Genomic DNA, 21,836 nt, shown 5'->3' with positions numbered 1-21,836 from the left:
GAGAGGAGGAGAGAGGGGGATAGAGAGAGACAGGGGGGGATGGAAAGAGAGAGGGGGGGGTGGAAAGAGAGAGACAGGGGGGGATGGAAAGAGAGAGAGGGGGGATGGAAAGAGAGAGAGGGGGGATGGAAAGAGAGAGAGAGGGGGATGGAAGTCCACCCAGAGTAAAATATAAAAGAGAATAAGCAACAGGGAGGTGAAGACAATAAATGAACAGAAGAGGAGAGAAGAGAAAGCACTCCATCAGTAATACAACAGTGATCTGAATCCCTCCATGACAACAGTGATCTGAATCCCTCCATCAGTAATGACAACAGTGATCTGAATCCCTCCATCAGTAATGACAACAGTGATCTGAATCCCTCCATCAGTAATGACAACAGTGATCTGAATCCCTCCATCAGTAATGACAACAGTGATCTGAATCCCTCCATCAGTAATGACAACAGTGATCTGAATCCCTCCATCAGTAATGACAACAGTGATCTGAATCCCTCCATCAGTAATGACAACAGTGATCTGAATCCTTCCATGACAACAGTGATCTGAATCCCTCCATCAGTAATGACAACAGTGATCTGAATCCCTCCATCAGTAATGACAACAGTGATCTGAATCCCTCCATCAGTAATGACAACAGTGATCTGAATTCCTCCATCAGTAATGACAACAGTGATCTGAATCCCTCCATCAGTAATGACAACAGTGATCTGAATCCCTCCATCAGTAATGACAACAGTGATCTGAATCCCTCCATCAGTAATGACAACAGTGATCTGAATCCCTCCATCAGTAATGACAACAGTGATCTGAATCCCTCCATCAGTTATGACAACAGTGATCTGAATCCCTCCATCAGTAATGACAACAGTGATCTGAATCCCTCCATCAGTAATGACAACAGTGATCTGAATTCCTCCATCAGTAATGACAACAGTGATCTGAATCCCTCCATCAGTAATGACAACAGTGATCTGAATCCCTCCATCAGTAATGACAACAGTGATCTGAATCCCTCCATGACAACAGTGATCTGAATCCCTCCATCAGTAATGACAACAGTGATCTGAATCCCTCCATCAGTAATGACAACAGTGATCTGAATCCCTCCATCAGTAATGACAACAGTGATCTGAATCCCTCCATCAGTAATGACAACAGTGATCTGAATCCCTCCATGACAACAGTGATCTGAATCCCTCCATCAGTAATGACAACAGTGATCTGAATCCCTCCATCAGTAATGACAACAGTGATCTGAATCCCTCCATCAGTAATGACAACAGTGATCTGAATCCCTCCATCAGTAATGACAACAGCGATCTGAATCCCTCCATCAGTAATGACAACAGTGATCTGAATCCCTCCATCAGTAATGACAACAGTGATCTGAATCCCTCCATGACAACAGTGATCTGAATCCCTCCATCAGTAATGACAACAGTGATCTGAATCCCTCCATCGGTAATGACAACAGTGATCTGAATCCCTTCATCGGTAATGACAACAGTGATCTGAATTCCTCCATCAGTAATGACAACAGTGATCTGAATCCCTCCATCAGTAATGACAACAGTGATCTGAATCCCTCCATCAGTAATGACAACAGTGATCTGAATCCCTCCATCAGTAATGACAACAGTGATCTGAATCCCTCCATCAGTAATGACAACAGTGATCTGAATCCGTCCATCAGTAATGACAACAGTGATCTGAATCCGTCCATCATTAATGACAACAGTGATCTGAATCTTCCCATCAGAACAAATCAGACCGTTGGAACTAAAAGCCACTCTCCCTACACCATACCTGCTTCTCTCTGCCCCGCCCTCCGCCCCTTGGTAACCATGGGGATCTCAGTCTCCTCTTGGGGCATCTCAGAGATCTTCTGAAGAAACATCTTCTCTAGAGACTCTGCCATCAACACTATGTCATCACCAGGCTGCACACATACACACACATACACACACACACGTCAGTTATCTGATAGTAGGGCCAGGGTTTTCTGTCTGTGTGTGTGTGTGCTGTACCTTGTTGTAGATGTAACAGTTGGTGAACATGGTGTTGAAGTCCTGCATACATTCCTGGGCGTTCCAATAGTAGCTGTTCTCCAGTCTCTTCTTGATGGTCCCCATGTCCATAGGAACCTTGATGATCTGATAGTAATCCTGGAGAGGGGAGGAGGGAGAGAGAGAGAGGGAGGACAGAGGGAGGGAGGAGAGAGAGAGAGAGAGGGGTTAGAGGGAGGGAGGAGAGAGGGATGGAGGAGAGAGGGATGGAGAGATAGAGAGGGAAAGAAAGTCTCTCTCCCTCAACTCTCTCTCCCCCATGTCTCCCTCTCACCTCCATCTCTCTCCCGCTCTACGGTAGCCTGGAGGGGCGATGAGAAGTGATTCCCCCCCCCCCCCCCCCCCCCCCCCCACACACACACTACTTACAGGCAGGCCGAGTTTGATGGCATCTACTGGAGCCTGGAAGGGCCATGAGAAGTGATGTTTCCACAGCGTCTTCAGCAGCACCTTCAACAGGTACTGCAACACAATAAACCTATTACCAACCCACCACTCAATCAATCAACCCATCAATGAACCAACTAGGGCCGTATAGATCTGCAATGGGGAACACGGACAGAATCATGGAATCCAGATATTAAAACAGAATTCAACAATATAAAAAAATGTATTGAAGAACTCAGTAGGAAATCAACTAAATGTTGAACTTCAAAATGCATCAGTGATTCTCTCTCTCACCCTCCCCCCCTCTCTCCCCCCCCTCTCTCTCTCACCCTCCCCCCTCCCTCCCTCTCTCCCTCCCTCTCTCCCTCCCGAAGAGGCAACGGCACAGGAATGCCCGTCTGTGTGCTTTCTGTCTACCAATGTGTGTAGCCGTTAGCGATGATGTTAATGATAACCTTCTGGTAGATGAAAAGGCTTTCCCAGAAACCTTCTCTATTAAATGTTAACTACAGAGTAGTGTAGGTCTACCTGGCAGAATGATATCATGATTATTTACATCAATCCAGCGGTCATTTTGTTTAGCTAACTCTGCAGTCACGAGTGCTACAGAAACATCACTAACCAAACAACTGTCCCAGGCTGGTGCACAGTTGAATTAAAGGTAGTTAAATCCATAAATAAAAATTAATTAAATTTTTCCCAGACCTCAAAAGTGGTGTCATGATTAGAGGTCGACCAAATAAATCGTAATGGCCGATTTCAAGTTATCATAACAATCGGTAATCGGCATTTTCGGACACCGATTACGGCCGATTACATTGATCTCCACGAGGAGACTGAGTGGCAGGCTGACTACCTGTTACGTGAGGGCAGCAAGGAGCCACGGTAAAGGTGCTAGCTAGCATTAAACACATCTTAGAAAAAAACAATCAATCTTCACATCATCACTAGTTAACTACACATGGTTGATGATATTACCAGGTTAACAAGCTTGTCCTGCGTTGCATATAGTCGATGCCCTGCCTTTTAATTTATCATCGAATCACAGCCAAACGGGTGATTTAACCAGCGCATTAGCGAAAAAAGCACTGTCATTGCACCAATGTGTACCTAACTATAAACATCATGCCTTCCTTAAAATCAATACACAAGTATATATTTTTAAACCTGCATATTTAGTTCATATTGCCTGCTAACATGAATTTCTTGTAACTTGGGAAATTGTGTCACTTATCCTGTGCAAGCAGAGTCAGGGTATATGCAGCAGTTTGGGCCGTCTGGCTCGTTGTGAACTGTGCAAGCAGAGTCAGGGTATATGCAGCAGTTTGGGCCGTCTGGCTCGTTGCGAAATGTGCAACAGAGTCAGAGTATATGCAGCAGTTTGGGCCGTCTGGCTCGTTGCGAACTGTGTGAAGACCCTTTCCGTTAGATAAAATACGGAACGGTTCCGTATTTCACTGACAGAATAAACCTTTTGTTTTCTAGATGATAGTTTCCGGATTCGACCATATTAATGACCTAAGGCTCGTATTTCTGTGTGTTATTATATTATAATTAAGTCTATGATTTGATATTTGATAGAGCAGTCTGACTGAGTGATGGTAGGCAGCAGCAGGCTCGTAAGCGTTCATTCAAACAGCACTTTCCTGCATTTGCCAGCAGCTCTTTGCTGTGCTTCAAGCATTGTGCTGTTTATGACTTCAAGCCTATCAACTCCCGAGATTAGGCTGGCAATACTATAGTGCCTATAAGAACATCCAATAGTCAAAGGTTAATGAAATACAAATGGTATAGAGAGAAATAGTCCTATAATTCCTATAATAACTACAACCTAAAACTTCTTACCTGGGAATATTGAAGACTCATGTTAAAAGGAACCACCACCTTTCGTATGTTCTGAGCAAGGAACTGAAACGTAAGCTTTCTTACATGGCACATATTGCACTTTTACTTTCTTCTCCAACACTTTGTTTTTGCATTATTTAAACCAAATTGAACATGTTTCATTATTTAATTGAGATTAAATAGATTTTATTGATGTATTATATTAAGTTAAAATAAAAAAAGTGTTCATTCAGTATTGTTATAGTCATTATTACAAATATTCAGTTGATATAAAAATCGGCCGATTAATCGGCACCGGCTTTTTGGTCCTCCAATAATCGGTATTGGCGTTGAAAAATCATAGTCGGTCGACGTCTAGTCATGATGTTGTTTAAGAATTGATGCGGACTGAATATCTATCTATCTCTATCTATCTATTAAAAAAAATGTGAGTTTGAGAATGAAAACTGAGAAAAACGAAAACCTGAAAAAACATTTTATATTATTTTATATGGCCCCGACCGACCAACCAATCCATCAAACAGTACAGTACCAGTAGTCAAAGCTAGTTGTTCTGTGGTTCGACACACACACACACACACACCACACACACACACACCACACACACTACCTGTAGCTGGTTGGTCTGTCGTTTCGGCCTCGAGGGGTTCCATGTCTCGGGGGGCGGGGGGTTACAGGAGAGGGAGCGGGGGGCGGGGTCTAGGCTGCTGCCCGCCTCCAGGCCGTCTCCCATGGCAACGGAGGCAGGGCGTAGCAGGCGGGGAGGGGGGGAGTCCCAGTCAGACAGTTTGGACCCGGGAGAGGCAGGCAGGCTAGACTGGGAAGCCCTCTCAGGCCATCACACAAAACGCTGGACTGTCTGAAGGGAGGAGGAAGAGTAACGTCATCATCGTCATCATCACAGCCCATTGGATTCTCTAGGAGGGGAGGAAGAGTAACATCATCATCATCACAGCCACTGGATTCTCTAGGAGAGGGAGAAAGAGTAACGTCATCATCGTCATCATCACAGCCCACTGGATTTTCAAGGAGGGGGAGGAAGAGTAACGTCATCACAGCCCACTGGATTCTCTAGGAGGAGAGGAAGAATATCGTCATCATCACAGCCTATTGGACTCTCTAGGAGGGGAGGAAGAGTAACGTCATCATCATCACAGTCCTATACACCGACCCCACTATATAAACACAGTCCTATATAAACACAATCCTGTACACCAACCCCACTACATAAACACAGTCCTATACACCAACCCCACTATATAAACACAGTCCTATACACCAACCCCACTATATAAACACAATCCTGTACACCAACCCCACTACATAAACACAGTCCTATACACCAACCCCACTATATAAACACAGTCCTATACACCAACCCCACTACATACAAACAGCTACATAAACACAGTCCTACACACCAACCCCACTACATAAACACAGTCCTACACACCAGCCCCACTACATAAACACAGTCCTATACACTGACCCCACTACATAAACACAGTCCTATACACCGACCCCACTATATAAACACAGTCCTATACACCGACCCCACTATATAAACACAGTCCTATACACCGACCCCACTATATAAACACAGTCCTATACACCGACCCCACTATATAAACACAGTCCTATACACCAACCCCACTATATAAACACAGTCCTATACACCAACCCCACTATATAAACACAGTCCTATACACCAACCCCACTACATACCTACATGAACACACAGACCTATACACTGACCCTGGCATACACAGGCATATCAGCCCACCGTCTCAGTGACTAATCAACAGAACTGGACTTTCCCAAACTTTCCAACACACACACCTACAGCCACACACACACTACCCTAACTCACACAGATCTATATACTGACCCCTGCACACACACTACCCTAACTCACACAGATCTATATACTGACCCCTGCACACACACACACACACACACACTACCCTAACTCACACAGATCTATATACCGACCCCTGCATACACACACACACACACACTACCCTAACTCACAAAGATCTATATACTGACCCCTGCACACACTGGCTGCCCAGACTAAACTCCAAACTGGACTTCCCCAAACAACACACACCTACAGTCACACACACACACACAGCTCTAACACACACACACACAGCGCTACCACACACACACTGCGCTACCACACACACACACACACACACTGCGCTACCACACACACACACACACACTGCGCTACCACACACACACACACACTGCGCTACCACACACACACACACACACACTGCGCTACCACACACACTGCGCTACCACACACACACACACTGCGCTACCACACACACACACTGCGCTACCACACACACACACTGCGCTACCACACACACACACACTGCGCTACCACACACACACACACTGCGCTACCACACACACACTGCGCTAAGACACACACACACAGACACACTGCGCTAACACACACACACAGTAAACACAGACATAGTCTAACAGATAAAAGGTGAAAGGTCCTCTAACATGGTTTGATTTAACTTCTCTAGGGTAGGGGGCAGCATTAGGAATTTTGGATGAAAAGCATGCCCATAATTAAACTGCATGCTACTCGGGCCCAGAAGATATGATATGCATATAACTGGTAGATTTGGTAGATTTGGATAGAAAATACTCTAAAGTTTCCAAAACTGTTAATATCGTGTCTGTGAGTATAACAGAACTGATTTGGCAGGCGAAGACCTGAGTAAAATCCATTCAGGAAGTATTTTGGGGGGGATTGTAGTTTTCTATTCAATGCCATTACAGTATCCATTGATTTGAGACTCAAATTGCAGATCCTATGCCTTCCAATAGATGTCAAGAGTCTTTAGAAATTGTTTCAGGCTTGTATTCTGATAAATGGGGAGTAAGACCAGTCTGAATGAGTGGACCCTACCTTGTCACAGAACTTTATCATGCGCAATCCCGAGAGAGTGCCTTTCTTGTTTACCTTTTATATCGACGACGTTATTGTCCGGTTGAAATATTATCGATTATTTAGGCTAAAAACAACCTGAGGTTTGAATATAAACATCGTTTGACATGTTTCTATGAACTTTACAGATACAATTTGGATTTTTTTGTCTGCCTGTTTTGACTGCGTTTGAGCCTGTGGATTACTGAAGAAAACGCAAAAAACAAAACTGAGGTTTTTGGATATAAAGAGACTTTATCGAACAAAATGAACATTTATTGTTTAAATTAATGTCTTCGGAGTGCAACCATATGAAGATCATCAAAGGTAAGGGATTCATTTTATCTCTATTTCTGACTTGTGTAACTCTTCTACTTGGCTGGTTACTGTTTGTAATGATTTGTCTGCTGGGCTATGTTCTCAAATAATCGTAAGGTATGCTTATGCCGTTAAGCATTTTTTAAATCTGTCACTGTGGTTGGATTCACAAGAAGTTAATCTTTAAACCTATGTAAAATATGTTTTGTTTTCTGAATTTTTATAATAAGTATTTCTGTATTTGAATTTGGCGCTCTGCAATCTCACTGGATGTTGGCCAGGTGGGACGCTAGCGCCCCACATACGCTAGAGAGGTTAACGAGGCAAGTCAATTAAGGACCACTTCTTATTCACAATGACGGCCTACCAAGAGGCAAAAGGCCCCCTGCAGGGCCGGGAGCTGCAGGGCCGGGGGCTGCAGGGCCGGGGGCTGGGATTCAAAATAAACATTTGGACAAAACACGACAAGAGAGACACCACAACACTACATAAAGAAAGACCTAAGATAACAACACAGCACGGCAGCAACACAACACTGTAGCAACACAACATGACAGCACAGCACTGTAGCAACACAACAACACAGCATGACAGCAACACAACAACAACAGCAACACAACATGACAACACAGTAGCAACACAACAACAACACGGTTGATAAGGGGCAGTGAGGCCTAAGAGGCTTTTTAAATAAGCATCAACCAGTGGATCTTGTATATATCGATGGACAGTTTACAGAGGAGTATAGAGTACATCACCAGAACACTGACAGAGAAAGAGTTTAGCCATCCTCTGACATCACCAGAACACTGACAGAGAAAGAGTTTAGCCATCCTCTGACATCACCAGAACACTGACAGAGAAAGCGTTAAGCCATCCTCTGACATCACCAGAACACTGACAGAGAAAGAGTTAAGCCATCCTCTGACATCACCAGAACACTGACCTAATACCTCATGCTAGTACTCCATAACAAAAACAAGAGTTTACATGGAAATCAAGATAACGCACAAGTGGAAACCAGGAAGAGACTGAGAAAAGGACAGACACCAGTCAAGAACAACCACGTGAAGTGAGGGGGTGTGTGTGAGAGTTACCTCCTCACAGGAACGTGCTATCTTCTCCGGTAAGAGATACCATGTCTGGAAGTCCAGCAGACTGTTAAATCTAGACTGCATCTTAAAGTCCATAGAAAAAGTCTTAAACAAACCTCGGAACAATCCCAACACACACACACGGTCAGGAGAGAGTCAGAAGTAATTCAGACTAACAGGAGTTCTGGAAGAGCAGGGAAAAGGATTCCTCGTGTTCTTTAGGAACAGAAGAGTGAAGAGCAGGAGAAAGGATTCCTCGTGTTCTTTAGGAACAGAAGAACAGGAGACAGGATTCCTTGTGTTCTTTAGGAACAGAAGAGTGAAGAGCAGGAGACAGGATTCCTCGTGTTCTTTAGAAACAGAAGAGTCTGAAGACGAGCTGGTTCCAGTTCCAATAGTGCGATAGAAAGAGAAAGACCACATCTCTCCTCCTATTCATCCTGCCCTTCCTCTCTCCACAATCCCAGAGCACATCTCTCCTCCTATTCATCCTGCCCTTCCTCTCTCCACGATCCCAGAGCACATCTCTCCTCCTATTCATCCTGCCCTTCTTCTCTCCACGATCCCAGAGCACATCTCTCCTCCTATTCATTATGCCCTTCCTCTCTCCACGATCCCAGAGCACATCTCTCCTCCTATTCATCCTGCCCTTCTTCTCTCCACGATCCCAGAGCACATCTCTCCTCCTATTCATCCTGCCCTTCCTCTCTCCACGATCCCAGAGCACATCTCTCCTCCTATTCATCCTGCCCTTCCTCTCTCCACGATCCCAGAGCACATCTCTCCTCCTATTCATCCTGCCCTTCCTCTCTCCACGATCCCAGAGCACATCTCTCCTCCTATTCATCCTGCCCTTCCTCTCTCCACGATCCCAGAGCACATCTCTCCTCCTATTCATCCTGCCCTTCCTCTCTCCACGATCCCAGAGCACATCTCTCCTCCTATTCATCCTGCCCTTCCTCTCTCCACGATCCCAGAGCACATCTCTCCTCCTATTCATCCTGCCCTTCCTCTCTCCACGATCCCAGAGCACATCTCTCCTCCTATTCATCCTGCCCTTCCTCTCTCCACGATCCCAGAGCACATCTCTCCTCCTATTCATCCTGCCCTTCCTCTCTCCACGATCCCAGAGCACAGAAAGAGAGGGATGGAGGGAAGGAAACAGTGAAACAAAAAGAGAGATAGAGGGGAAAGAAAGAGAAAAGGAGGTGATGGAATAACGAGAGAGGAATCTCATTCTAGATCTTTCTTTTATTTTCCTCTCCCTCTCTCAGACAGAATGCCTCTGTCTCTTTCTGGTTGGTCATACTTTAAAAGCGCCACACCCCCTTCCACCCATCCCTCCGTTTTCTCGCCCACTCACTCCACCCCCCTTTTCCCAGCACTAGCCTGAGGCAGCTTGCTCAAACACAGATGCCCCCACACACACCACACACACACACTCAGGCATGCACAAAAACACACACCACACACACACACACAGGCATGCACAAAAACACACACCACACACACACACTCAGGCATGCACAAAAACACACACCACACACACACACTCAGGCATGCACAAAAACACACACCACACACACACACTCAGGCATGCACAAAAACACACACCACACACACACACTCAGGCATGCACAAAAACACACACCACACACACACACTCAGGCATGCACAAAAACACACACCACACACACACACTCAGGCATGCACAAAAACACACACCATGTAGAGGAAGCAAACCGATGATGATGGACTTTTCCATTCAATAGACAACAAAACATTGGGGCGGCAGATTGGTTAGTGGTTAGAGTGTTGGGGCAGTAACCAGCAGATAGCCTAGTGGTTAGAGTGTTGGGGCAGTAACCAGCAGATAGCCTAGTGGTTAGAGTGTTGGGGCAGTAACCAGCAGATAGCCTAGTGGTTAGAGTGTTGGGGCAGTAACCAGCAGATAGCCTAGTGGTTAGAGTGTTGGGGCAGTAACCAGCAGATAGCCTAGTGGTTAGAGTGTTGGGGCAGTAACCAGCAGATAGCCTAGTGGTTAGAGTGTTGGGGCAGTAACCAGCAGATAGCCTAGTGGTTAGAGTGTTGGGGCAGTAACCAGCAGATAGCCTAGTGGTTAGAGTGTTGGGGCAGTAACCAGCAGATAGCCTAGTGGTTAGAGTGTTGGGCCAGTAACCAGCAGATAGCCTAGTGGTTAGAGTGTTGGGGCAGTAACCAGCAGATAGCCTAGTGGTTAGAGTGTTGGGGCAGTAACCAGCAGATAGCCTAGTGGTTAGAGTGTTGGGGCGGCAGATAGCCTAGTGGTTAGAGTGTTGGGCCAGTAACCAGCAGATAGCCTAGTGGTTAGAGTGTTGGGGCAGTAACCAGCAGATAGCCTAGTGGTTAGAGTGTTGGGGCAGTAACCAGCAGATAGCCTAGTGGTTAGAGTGTTGGGGCAGTAACCAGCAGGTAGCCTAGTGGTTAGAGTGTTGGGGCGGCAGATAGCCTAGTGGTTAGAGTGTTGGGGCGGCAGATAGCCTAGTGGTTAGAGTGTTGGGGCGGCAGATAGCCTAGTGGTTAGAGTGTTGGGGCGGCAGATAGCCTAGTGGTTAGAGTGTTGGGGCAGTAACCAGCAGATAGCCTAGTGGTTAGAGTGTTGGGGCGGCAGATAGCCTAGTGGTTAGAGTGTTGGGGCAGTAACCAGCAGATAGCCTAGTGGTTAGAGTGTTGGGGCGGCAGATAGCCTAGTGGTTAGAGTGTTGGGCCAGTAACCAGCAGATAGCCTAGTGGTTAGAGTGTTGGGGCAGTAACCAGCAGATAGCCTAGTGGTTAGAGTGTTGGGCCAGTAACCAGCAGATAGCCTAGTGGTTAGAGTGTTGGGCCAGTAACCAGCAGATAGCCTAGTGGTTAGAGTGTTGGGGCAGTAACCAGCAGATAGCCTAGTGGTTAGAGTGTTGGGGCAGTAACCAGCAGATAGCCTAGTGGTTAGAGTGTTGGGGCAGTAACCAGCAGATAGCCTAGTGGTTAGAGTGTTGGGGCAGTAACCAGCAGATAGCCTAGTGGTTAGAGTGTTGGACCAGTAACCAGCAGATAGCCTAGTGGTTAGAGTGTTGGGGCAGTAACCAGCAGATAGCCTAGTGGTTAGAGTGTTGGGGCAGTAACCAGCAGATAGCCTAGTGGTTAGAGTGTTGGGGCAGTAACCAGCAGATAGCCTAGTGGTTAGAGTGTTGGGGCAGTAACCAGCAGATAGCCTAGTGGTTAGAGTGTTGGGGCAGTAACCAGCAGATAGCCTAGTGGTTAGAGTGTTGGGGCAGTAACCAGCAGATAGCCTAGTGGTTAGAGTGTTGGGGCAGTAACCAGCAGATAGCCTAGTGGTTAGAGTGTTGGGGCAGTAACCAGCAGATAGCCTAGTGGTTAGAGTGTTGGGGCAGTAACCAGCAGATAGCCTAGTGGTTAGAGTGTTGGGCCAGTAACCAGCAGATAGCCTAGTGGTTAGAGTGTTGGGGCAGTAACCAGCAGATAGCCTAGTGGTTAGAGTGTTGGGGCAGTAACCAGCAGATAGCCTAGTGGTTAGAGTGTTGGGGCAGTAACCAGCAGATAGCCTAGTGGTTAGAGTGTTGGGGCAGTAACCAGCAGGTAGCCTAGTGGTTAGAGTGTTGGGGCAGTAACCAGCAGATAGCCTAGTGGTTAGAGTGTTGGGGCAGTAACCAGCAGATAGCCTAGTGGTTAGAGTGTTGGGGCAGTAACCAGCAGGTAGCCTAGTGGTTAGAGTGTTGGGGCGGCAGATAGCCTAGTGGTTAGAGTGTTGGGGCGGCAGATAGCCTAGTGGTTAGAGTGTTGGGGCAGTAACCAGCAGATAGCCTAGTGGTTAGAGTGTTGGGGCAGTAACCAGCAGATAGCCTAGTGGTTAGAGTGTTGGGGCAGTAACCAGCAGATAGCCTAGTGGTTAGAGTGTTGGGGCAGTAACCAGCAGATAGCCTAGTGGTTAGAGTGTTGGGGCAGTAACCAGCAGATAGCCTAGTGGTTAGAGTGTTGGGGCAGTAACCAGCAGATAGCCTAGTGGTTAGAGTGTTGGGGCAGTAACCAGCAGATAGCCTAGTGGTTAGAGTGTTGGGGCAGTAACCAGCAGATAGCCTAGTGGTTAGAGTGTTGGGCCAGTAACCAGCAGATAGCCTAGTGGTTAGAGTGTTGGGGCAGTAACCAGCAGATAGCCTAGTGGTTAGAGTGTTGGGGCAGTAACCAGCAGATAGCCTAGTGGTTAGAGTGTTGGGGCAGTAACCAGCAGATAGCCTAGTGGTTAGAGTGTTGGGGCAGTAACCAGCAGGTAGCCTAGTGGTTAGAGTGTTGGGGCAGTAACCAGCAGATAGCCTAGTGGTTAGAGTGTTGGGGCAGTAACCAGCAGATAGCCTAGTGGTTAGAGTGTTGGGGCAGTAACCAGCAGGTAGCCTAGTGGTTAGAGTGTTGGGGCGGCAGATAGCCTAGTGGTTAGAGTGTTGGGGCGGCAGATAGCCTAGTGGTTAGAGTGTTGGGGCGGCAGATAGCCTAGTGGTTAGAGTGTTGGGGCGGCAGATAGCCTAGTGGTTAGAGTGTTGGGGCAGTAACCAGCAGATAGCCTAGTGGTTAGAGTGTTGGGGCGGCAGATAGCCTAGTGGTTAGAGTGTTGGGGCAGTAACCAGCAGATAGCCTAGTGGTTAGAGTGTTGGGGCGGCAGATAGCCTAGTGGTTAGAGTGTTGGGCCAGTAACCAGCAGATAGCCTAGTGGTTAGAGTGTTGGGGCAGTAACCAGCAGATAGCCTAGTGGTTAGAGTGTTGGGCCAGTAACCAGCAGATAGCCTAGTGGTTAGAGTGTTGGGCCAGTAACCAGCAGATAGCCTAGTGGTTAGAGTGTTGGGGCAGTAACCAGCAGATAGCCTAGTGGTTAGAGTGTTGGGGCAGTAACCAGCAGATAGCCTAGTGGTTAGAGTGTTGGGGCAGTAACCAGCAGATAGCCTAGTGGTTAGAGTGTTGGGGCAGTAACCAGCAGATAGCCTAGTGGTTAGAGTGTTGGGGCAGTAACCAGCAGATAGCCTAGTGGTTAGAGTGTTGGGGCAGTAACCAGCAGATAGCCTAGTGGTTAGAGTGTTGGGGCAGTAACCAGCAGATAGCCTAGTGGTTAGAGTGTTGGGGCAGTAACCAGCAGATAGCCTAGTGGTTAGAGTGTTGGGCCAGTAACCAGCAGATAGCCTAGTGGTTAGAGTGTTGGGGCAGTAACCAGCAGATAGCCTAGTGGTTAGAGTGTTGGGGCAGTAACCAGCAGATAGCCTAGTGGTTAGAGTGTTGGGGCAGTAACCAGCAGATAGCCTAGTGGTTAGAGTGTTGGGGCAGTAACCAGCAGGTAGCCTAGTGGTTAGAGTGTTGGGGCAGTAACCAGCAGATAGCCTAGTGGTTAGAGTGTTGGGGCAGTAACCAGCAGATAGCCTAGTGGTTAGAGTGTTGGGGCAGTAACCAGCAGGTAGCCTAGTGGTTAGAGTGTTGGGGCGGCAGATAGCCTAGTGGTTAGAGTGTTGGGGCGGCAGATAGCCTAGTGGTTAGAGTGTTGGGGCGGCAGATAGCCTAGTGGTTAGAGTGTTGGGGCGGCAGATAGCCTAGTGGTTAGAGTGTTGGGGCAGTAACCAGCAGATAGCCTAGTGGTTAGAGTGTTGGGGCGGCAGATAGCCTAGTGGTTAGAGTGTTGGGGCAGTAACCAGCAGATAGCCTAGTGGTTAGAGTGTTGGGGCGGCAGATAGCCTAGTGGTTAGAGTGTTGGGCCAGTAACCAGCAGATAGCCTAGTGGTTAGAGTGTTGGGGCAGTAACCAGCAGATAGCCTAGTGGTTAGAGTGTTGGGGCAGTAACCAGCAGATAGCCTAGTGGTTAGAGTGTTGGGCCAGTAACCAGCAGATAGCCTAGTGGTTAGAGTGTTGGGGCAGTAACCAGCAGATAGCCTAGTGGTTAGAGTGTTGGGGCAGTAACCAGCAGATAGCCTAGTGGTTAGAGTGTTGGGGCAGTAACCAGCAGATAGCCTAGTGGTTAGAGTGTTGGGGCAGTAACCAGCAGATAGCCTAGTGGTTAGAGTGTTGGACCAGTAACCAGCAGATAGCCTAGTGGTTAGAGTGTTGGGGCAGTAACCAGCAGATAGCCTAGTGGTTAGAGTGTTGGGGCAGTAACCAGCAGATAGCCAAGTGGTTAGAGTGTTGGGGCAGTAACCAGCAGATAGCCTAGTGGTTAGAGTGTTGGGGCAGTAACCAGCAGATAGCCTAGTGGTTAGAGTGTTGGGGCAGTAACCAGCAGATAGCCTAGTGGTTAGAGTGTTGGGGCAGTAACCAGCAGATAGCCTAGTGGTTAGAGTGTTGGGGCAGTAACCAGCAGATAGCCTAGTGGTTAGAGTGTTGGGGCAGTAACCAGCAGATAGCCTAGTGGTTAGAGTGTTGGGGCAGTAACCAGCAGATAGCCTAGTGGTTAGAGTGTTGGGCCAGTAACCAGCAGATAGCCTAGTGGTTAGAGTGTTGGGGCAGTAACCAGCAGATAGCCTAGTGGTTAGAGTGTTGGGGCAGTAACCAGCAGATAGCCTAGTGGTTAGAGTGTTGGGGCAGTAACCAGCAGATAGCCTAGTGGTTAGAGTGTTGGGGCAGTAACCAGCAGGTAGCCTAGTGGTTAGAGTGTTGGGGCAGTAACCAGCAGATAGCCTAGTGGTTAGAGTGTTGGGGCAGTAACCAGCAGATAGCCTAGTGGTTAGAGTGTTGGGGCAGTAACCAGCAGGTAGCCTAGTGGTTAGAGTGTTGGGGCGGCAGATAGCCTAGTGGTTAGAGTGTTGGGGCGGCAGATAGCCTAGTGGTTAGAGTGTTGGGGCGGCAGATAGCCTAGTGGTTAGAGTGTTGGGGCGGCAGATAGCCTAGTGGTTAGAGTGTTGGGGCAGTAACCAGCAGATAGCCTAGTGGTTAGAGTGTTGGGGCGGCAGATAGCCTAGTGGTTAGAGTGTTGGGGCAGTAACCAGCAGATAGCCTAGTGGTTAGAGTGTTGGGGCGGCAGATAGCCTAGTGGTTAGAGTGTTGGGCCAGTAACCAGCAGATAGCCTAGTGGTTAGAGTGTTGGGGCAGTAACCAGCAGATAGCCTAGTGGTTAGAGTGTTGGGCCAGTAACCAGCAGATAGCCTAGTGGTTAGAGTGTTGGGCCAGTAACCAGCAGATAGCCTAGTGGTTAGAGTGTTGGGGCAGTAACCAGCAGATAGCCTAGTGGTTAGAGTGTTGGGGCAGTAACCAGCAGATAGCCTAGTGGTTAGAGTGTTGGGGCAGTAACCAGCAGATAGCCTAGTGGTTAGAGTGTTGGGGCAGTAACCAGCAGATAGCCTAGTGGTTAGAGTGTTGGGGCAGTAACCAGCAGATAGCCTAGTGGTTAGAGTGTTGGGGCAGTAACCAGCAGATAGCCTAGTGGTTAGAGTGTTGGGGCAGTAACCAGCAGATAGCCTAGTGGTTAGAGTGTTGGGGCAGTAACCAGCAGATAGCCTAGTGGTTAGAGTGTTGGGGCAGTAACCAGCAGGTAGCCTAGTGGTTAGAGTGTTGGGGCGGCAGATAGCCTAGTGGTTAGAGTGTTGGGGCGGCAGATAGCCTAGTGGTTAGAGTGTTGGGGCGGCAGATAGCCTAGTGGTTAGAGTGTTGGGGCGGCAGATAGCCTAGTGGTTAGAGTGTTGGGGCAGTAACCAGCAGATAGCCTAGTGGTTAGAGTGTTGGGGCGGCAGATAGCCTAGTGGTTAGAGTGTTGGGGCAGTAACCAGCAGATAGCCTAGTGGTTAGAGTGTTGGGGCGGCAGATAGCCTAGTGGTTAGAGTGTTGGGCCAGTAACCAGCAGATAGCCTAGTGGTTAGAGTGTTGGGGCAGTAACCAGCAGATAGCCTAGTGGTTAGAGTGTTGGGCCAGTAACCAGCAGATAGCCTAGTGGTTAGAGTGTTGGGCCAGTAACCAGCAGATAGCCTAGTGGTTAGAGTGTTGGGGCAGTAACCAGCAGATAGCCTAGTGGTTAGAGTGTTGGGGCAGTAACCAGCAGATAGCCTAGTGGTTAGAGTGTTGGGGCAGTAACCAGCAGATAGCCTAGTGGTTAGAGTGTTGGACCAGTAACCAGCAGATAGCCTACTGGTTAGAGTGTTGGGGCAGTAACCAGCAGATAGCCTAGTGGTTAGAGTGTTGGGGCAGTAACCAGCAGATAGCCTAGTGGTTAGAGTGTTGGGGCAGTAACCAGCAGATAGCCTAGTGGTTAGAGTGTTGGGCCAGTAACCAGCAGATAGCCTAGTGGTTAGAGTGTTGGGCCAGTAACCAGCAGATAGCCTAGTGGTTAGAGTGTTGGGGCAGTAACCAGCAGATAGCCTAGTGGTTAGAGTGTTGGGGCAGTAACCAGCAGATAGCCTAGTGGTTAGAGTGTTGGGGCAGTAACCAGCAGATAGCCTAGTGGTTAGAGTGTTGGGGCAGTAACCAGCAGATAGCCTAGTGGTTAGAGTGTTGGGCCAGTAACCAGCAGATAGCCTAGTGGTTAGAGTGTTGGGGCAGTAACCAGCAGATAGCCTAGTGGTTAGAGTGTTGGGGCAGTAACCAGCAGATAGCCTAGTGGTTAGAGTGTTGGGGCAGTAACCAGCAGATAGCCTAGTGGTTAGAGTGTTGGGGCAGTAACCAGCAGGTAGCCTAGTGGTTAGAGTGTTGGGGCAGTAACCAGCAGATAGCCTAGTGGTTAGAGTGTTGGGGCAGTAACCAGCAGATAGCCTAGTGGTTAGAGTGTTGGGGCAGTAACCAGCAGGTAGCCTAGTGGTTAGAGTGTTGGGGCGGCAGATAGCCTAGTGGTTAGAGTGTTGGGGCGGCAGATAGCCTAGTGGTTAGAGTGTTGGGGCGGCAGATAGCCTAGTGGTTAGAGTGTTGGGGCGGCAGATAGCCTAGTGGTTAGAGTGTTGGGGCAGTAACCAGCAGATAGCCTAGTGGTTAGAGTGTTGGGGCGGCAGATAGCCTAGTGGTTAGAGTGTTGGGGCAGTAACCAGCAGATAGCCTAGTGGTTAGAGTGTTGGGGCGGCAGATAGCCTAGTGGTTAGAGTGTTGGGCCAGTAACCAGCAGATAGCCTAGTGGTTAGAGTGTTGGGGCAGTAACCAGCAGATAGCCTAGTGGTTAGAGTGTTGGGCCAGTAACCAGCAGATAGCCTAGTGGTTAGAGTGTTGGGCCAGTAACCAGCAGATAGCCTAGTGGTTAGAGTGTTGGGGCAGTAACCAGCAGATAGCCTAGTGGTTAGAGTGTTGGGGCAGTAACCAGCAGATAGCCTAGTGGTTAGAGTGTTGGGGCAGTAACCAGCAGATAGCCTAGTGGTTAGAGTGTTGGGGCAGTAACCAGCAGATAGCCTAGTGGTTAGAGTGTTGGGGCAGTAACCAGCAGGTAGCCTAGTGGTTAGAGTGTTGGGGCAGTAACCAGCAGATAGCCTAGTGGTTAGAGTGTTGGGGCAGTAACCAGCAGATAGAGCCTAGTGGTTAGAGTGTTGGGGCAGTAACCAGCAGATAGCCTAGTGGTTAGAGTGTTGGGGCAGTAACCAGCAGATAGCCTAGTGGTTAGAGTGTTGGGGCAGTAACCAGCAGATAGCCTAGTGGTTAGAGTGTTGGGGCAGTAACCAGCAGATAGCCTAGTGGTTAGAGTGTTGGGGCAGTAACCAGCAGATAGCCTAGTGGTTAGAGTGTTGGGGCAGTAACCAGCAGATAGCCTAGTGGTTAGAGTGTTGGGGCAGTAACCAGCAGATAGCCTAGTGGTTAGAGTGTTGGGGCAGTAACCAGCAGATAGCCTAGTGGTTAGAGTGTTGGGGCAGTAACCAGCAGATAGCCTAGTGGTTAGAGTGTTGGGGCAGTAACCAGCAGATAGCCTAGTGGTTAGAGTGTTGGGGCAGTAACCAGCAGATAGCCTAATGGTTAGAGTGTTGGGGCAGTAACCAGCAGATAGCCTAGTGGTTAGAGTGTTGGGGCAGTAACCAGCAGATAGCCTAGTGGTTAGAGTGTTGGGGCAGTAACCAGCAGATAGCCTAGTGGTTAGAGTGTTGGGGCAGTAACCAGCAGATAGCCTAGTGGTTAGAGTGTTGGGGCAGTAACCAGCAGATAGCCTAGTGGTTAGAGTGTTGGGCCAGTAACCAGCAGATAGCCTAGTGGTTAGAGTGTTGGGGCAGTAACCAGCAGATAGCCTAGTGGTTAGAGTGTTGGGGCAGTAACCAGCAGATAGCCTAGTGGTTAGAGTGTTGGGGCAGTAACCAGCAGATAGCCTAGTGGTTAGAGTGTTGGGGCAGTAACCAGCAGATAGCCTAGTGGTTAGAGTGTTGGGGCAGTAACCAGCAGATAGCCTAGTGGTTAGAGTGTTGGGGCAGTAACCAGCAGATAGCCTAGTGGTTAGAGTGTTGGGGCAGTAACCAGCAGATAGCCTAGTGGTTAGAGTGTTGGGGCAGTAACCAGCAGATAGCCTAGTGGTTAGAGTGTTGGGGCAGTAACCAGCAGATAGCCTAGTGGTTAGAGTGTTGGGCCAGTAACCAGCAGATAGCCTAGTGGTTAGAGTGTTGGGGCAGTAACCAGCAGATAGCCTAGTGGTTAGAGTGTTGGGGCAGTAACCAGCAGATAGCCTAGTGGTTAGAGTGTTGGGGCAGTAACCAGCAGATAGCCTAGTGGTTAGAGTGTTGGGGCAGTAACCAGCAGATAGCCTAGTGGTTAGAGTGTTGGGGCAGTAACCAGCAGATAGCCTAGTGGTTAGAGTGTTGGGGCAGTAACCAGCAGATAGCCTAGTGGTTAGAGTGTTGGGGCAGTAACCAGCAGATAGCCTAGTGGTTAGAGTGTTGGGGCAGTAACCAGCAGATAGCCTAGTGGTTAGAGTGTTGGGGCAGTAACCAAAAGGTTGCTGGATCGAATCCCCGAGTTGACATGGTAAGAATCTCTCGTTCTGCCCCTGAACAAGGCAGTTAACCTACTGTTCCCCGGTAGGCCGTCATTGTAAATAAGTATTTGTTCTTAACTGGCTTGTCTAGTTAAATGAAGACTAAAAATAGAACCAAAACCACAACATACCACAATACATCCTCATTTCATCAGGGAAGTCCTTTTGAGGTAGATATCTAGTTCACTAACACTCCTACCAACCAATAAGACTATCTAATGATGATGTGTAGTAATAGTTGAATTACTAACACTCCTAACAACAGGGCTGGAAATGGCCAAGAACCTCAAGATACAATATTGTCACGATACGATATATACTGACATTCTCAGGACACTCAGGATTCTATACGTATCGTGATTCTCAGGATTCTATACGTATCGTGATTCTCAGGATTCTATACGTATCGTGATTCTCAGGATTCTATACGTATCGTGATTCTCAGGATTCTATACGTATCGTGATTCTCAGGATTCTATACGTATCGTGATTCTCAGGATTCTATACGTATCGTGATTCTCAGGATTCTATACGTATCGTGATTCTCAGGATTCTATACGTATAGTGATTCTATACGCATTGTGATTCTCAGGATTCTATACGCATTGTGATTCTCAGGATTCTATACGTATTGTGATTCTCAGGATTCTATACGTATTGTGATTCTCAGGATTCTATACGCATTGTGATTCTCAGGATTCTATACGCATTGTGATTCTCAGGATTCTATACGTATTGTGATTCTCAGGATTCTATACGTATTGTGATTCTCAGGATTCTATACGTATTGTGATTCTCAGGATTCTATACGTATCGTGATTCTCAGGATTCTATACGTATCGTGATTCTCAGGATTCTATACGTATCGTGATTCTCAGGATTCTATACGTATCGTGATTCTCAGGATTCTATACGTATAGTGATTCTATACGCATTGTGATTCTCAGGATTCTATACGTATAGTGATTCTATACGCATTGTGATTCTCAGGATTCTATACGCATTGTGATTCTATACGCATTGTGATTCTCAGGATTCTATACGTATTGTGATTCTCAGGATTCTATACGTGCTGTGATTCTATACGTATTGTGATTCTATACGCATTGTGATTCTCAGGATTCTATACGTATCGTGATTCTATACGTGTTGTGATTCTATACGTATTGTGATTCTCAGGATTCTATACGTATTGTGATTCTCAGGATTCTATACGTATTGTGATTCTCAGGATTCTATACGTATAGTGATTCTATACGCATTGTGATTCTCAGGATTCTATACGTATTGTGATTCTATACGTATTGTGATTCTCAGGATTCTATACGTATTGTGATTCTCAGGATTCTATACGTATTGTGATTCTATACGTATTGTGATTCTCAGGATTCTATACGTATTGTGATTCTCAGGATTCTATACGTATTGTGATTCTCAGGATTCTATACATATTGTGATTCTCAGGATTCTATACGTATTGTGATTCTATACGTATTGTGATTCTCAGGATTCTATACGTATCGTGATTCTCAGGATTCTATACGTATAGTGATTCTATACGCATTGTGATTCTCAGGATTCTATACGTATTGTGATGCTATACGCATTGTGATTCTCAGGATTCTATACGTATCGTGATTCTATACGTATAGTGATTCTATACGTATTGTGATTCTCAAGATTCTATACGTATCGTGATTCTATACGTATAGTGATTCTATACGTATTGTGATTCTCAGGATTCTATACGTATTGTGATTCTATACGTATTGTGATTCTCAGGATTCTATACGTATTGTGATTCTCAGGATTCTATACGTGTTGTGATTCTATACGTATTGTGATTCTCAGGATTCTATACGTATTGTGATTCTCAAGATTCTATACGTATTGTGATTCTCAGGATTCTATACGTATCGTGATTCTCAGGATTCTATACGTATCGTGATTCTCAGGATTCTATACGTATCGTGATTCTCAGGATTCTATACGTATCGTGATTCTCAGGATTCTATACGTATCGTGATTCTCAGGATTCTATACGTATCGTGATTCTCAGGATTCTATACGTATCGTGATTCTCAGGATTCTATACGTATAGTGATTCTATACGCATTGTGATTCTCAGGATTCTATACGCATTGTGATTCTCAGGATTCTATACGTATTGTGATTCTCAGGATTCTATACGTATTGTGATTCTCAGGATTCTATACGCATTGTGATTCTCAGGATTCTATACG

The 21,836-nt window shown here is 47.1% G+C and overlaps 1 protein-coding gene across 9 annotated transcripts in view; it reads right to left on the bottom strand.

The window, feature by feature from the left end:
• LOC110516202 (bromodomain-containing protein 4) overlaps positions 1-21,836 on the bottom strand; it is a 61,902-nt gene that overhangs the window by 27,837 nt on the left and 12,229 nt on the right. For 7 of the 9 annotated variants that reach the window (XM_036948861.1, XM_036948859.1, XM_036948866.1 and 4 more), the window contains exons 3-6: positions 4,912-5,160; positions 2,439-2,531; positions 2,031-2,168; positions 1,810-1,942 (exon numbers count right to left, since the gene is read on the bottom strand). In XM_036948861.1, coding sequence (XP_036804756.1) covers positions 1,810-1,942; positions 2,031-2,168; positions 2,439-2,531; positions 4,912-5,034 — 487 coding nt within the window. In that variant the 5' untranslated portion in view covers positions 5,035-5,160. Of the gene's footprint in view, positions 1-1,809; positions 1,943-2,030; positions 2,169-2,438; positions 2,532-4,911; positions 5,219-21,836 lie in introns of those variants that run through there. The other 2 variants (XM_036948860.1, XM_036948867.1) reach the window with 2 other exon arrangements.

The sequence above is a fragment of the Oncorhynchus mykiss genome, chromosome 17 (assembly GCF_013265735.2).
Source record: "Oncorhynchus mykiss isolate Arlee chromosome 17, USDA_OmykA_1.1, whole genome shotgun sequence".
Classification (NCBI taxonomy): Eukaryota; Metazoa; Chordata; class Actinopteri; order Salmoniformes; family Salmonidae; genus Oncorhynchus; species Oncorhynchus mykiss.
The sequence above is the reverse complement of the archived record's forward strand: the minus strand, read 5'-3'. Positions and strand labels throughout refer to the sequence as shown.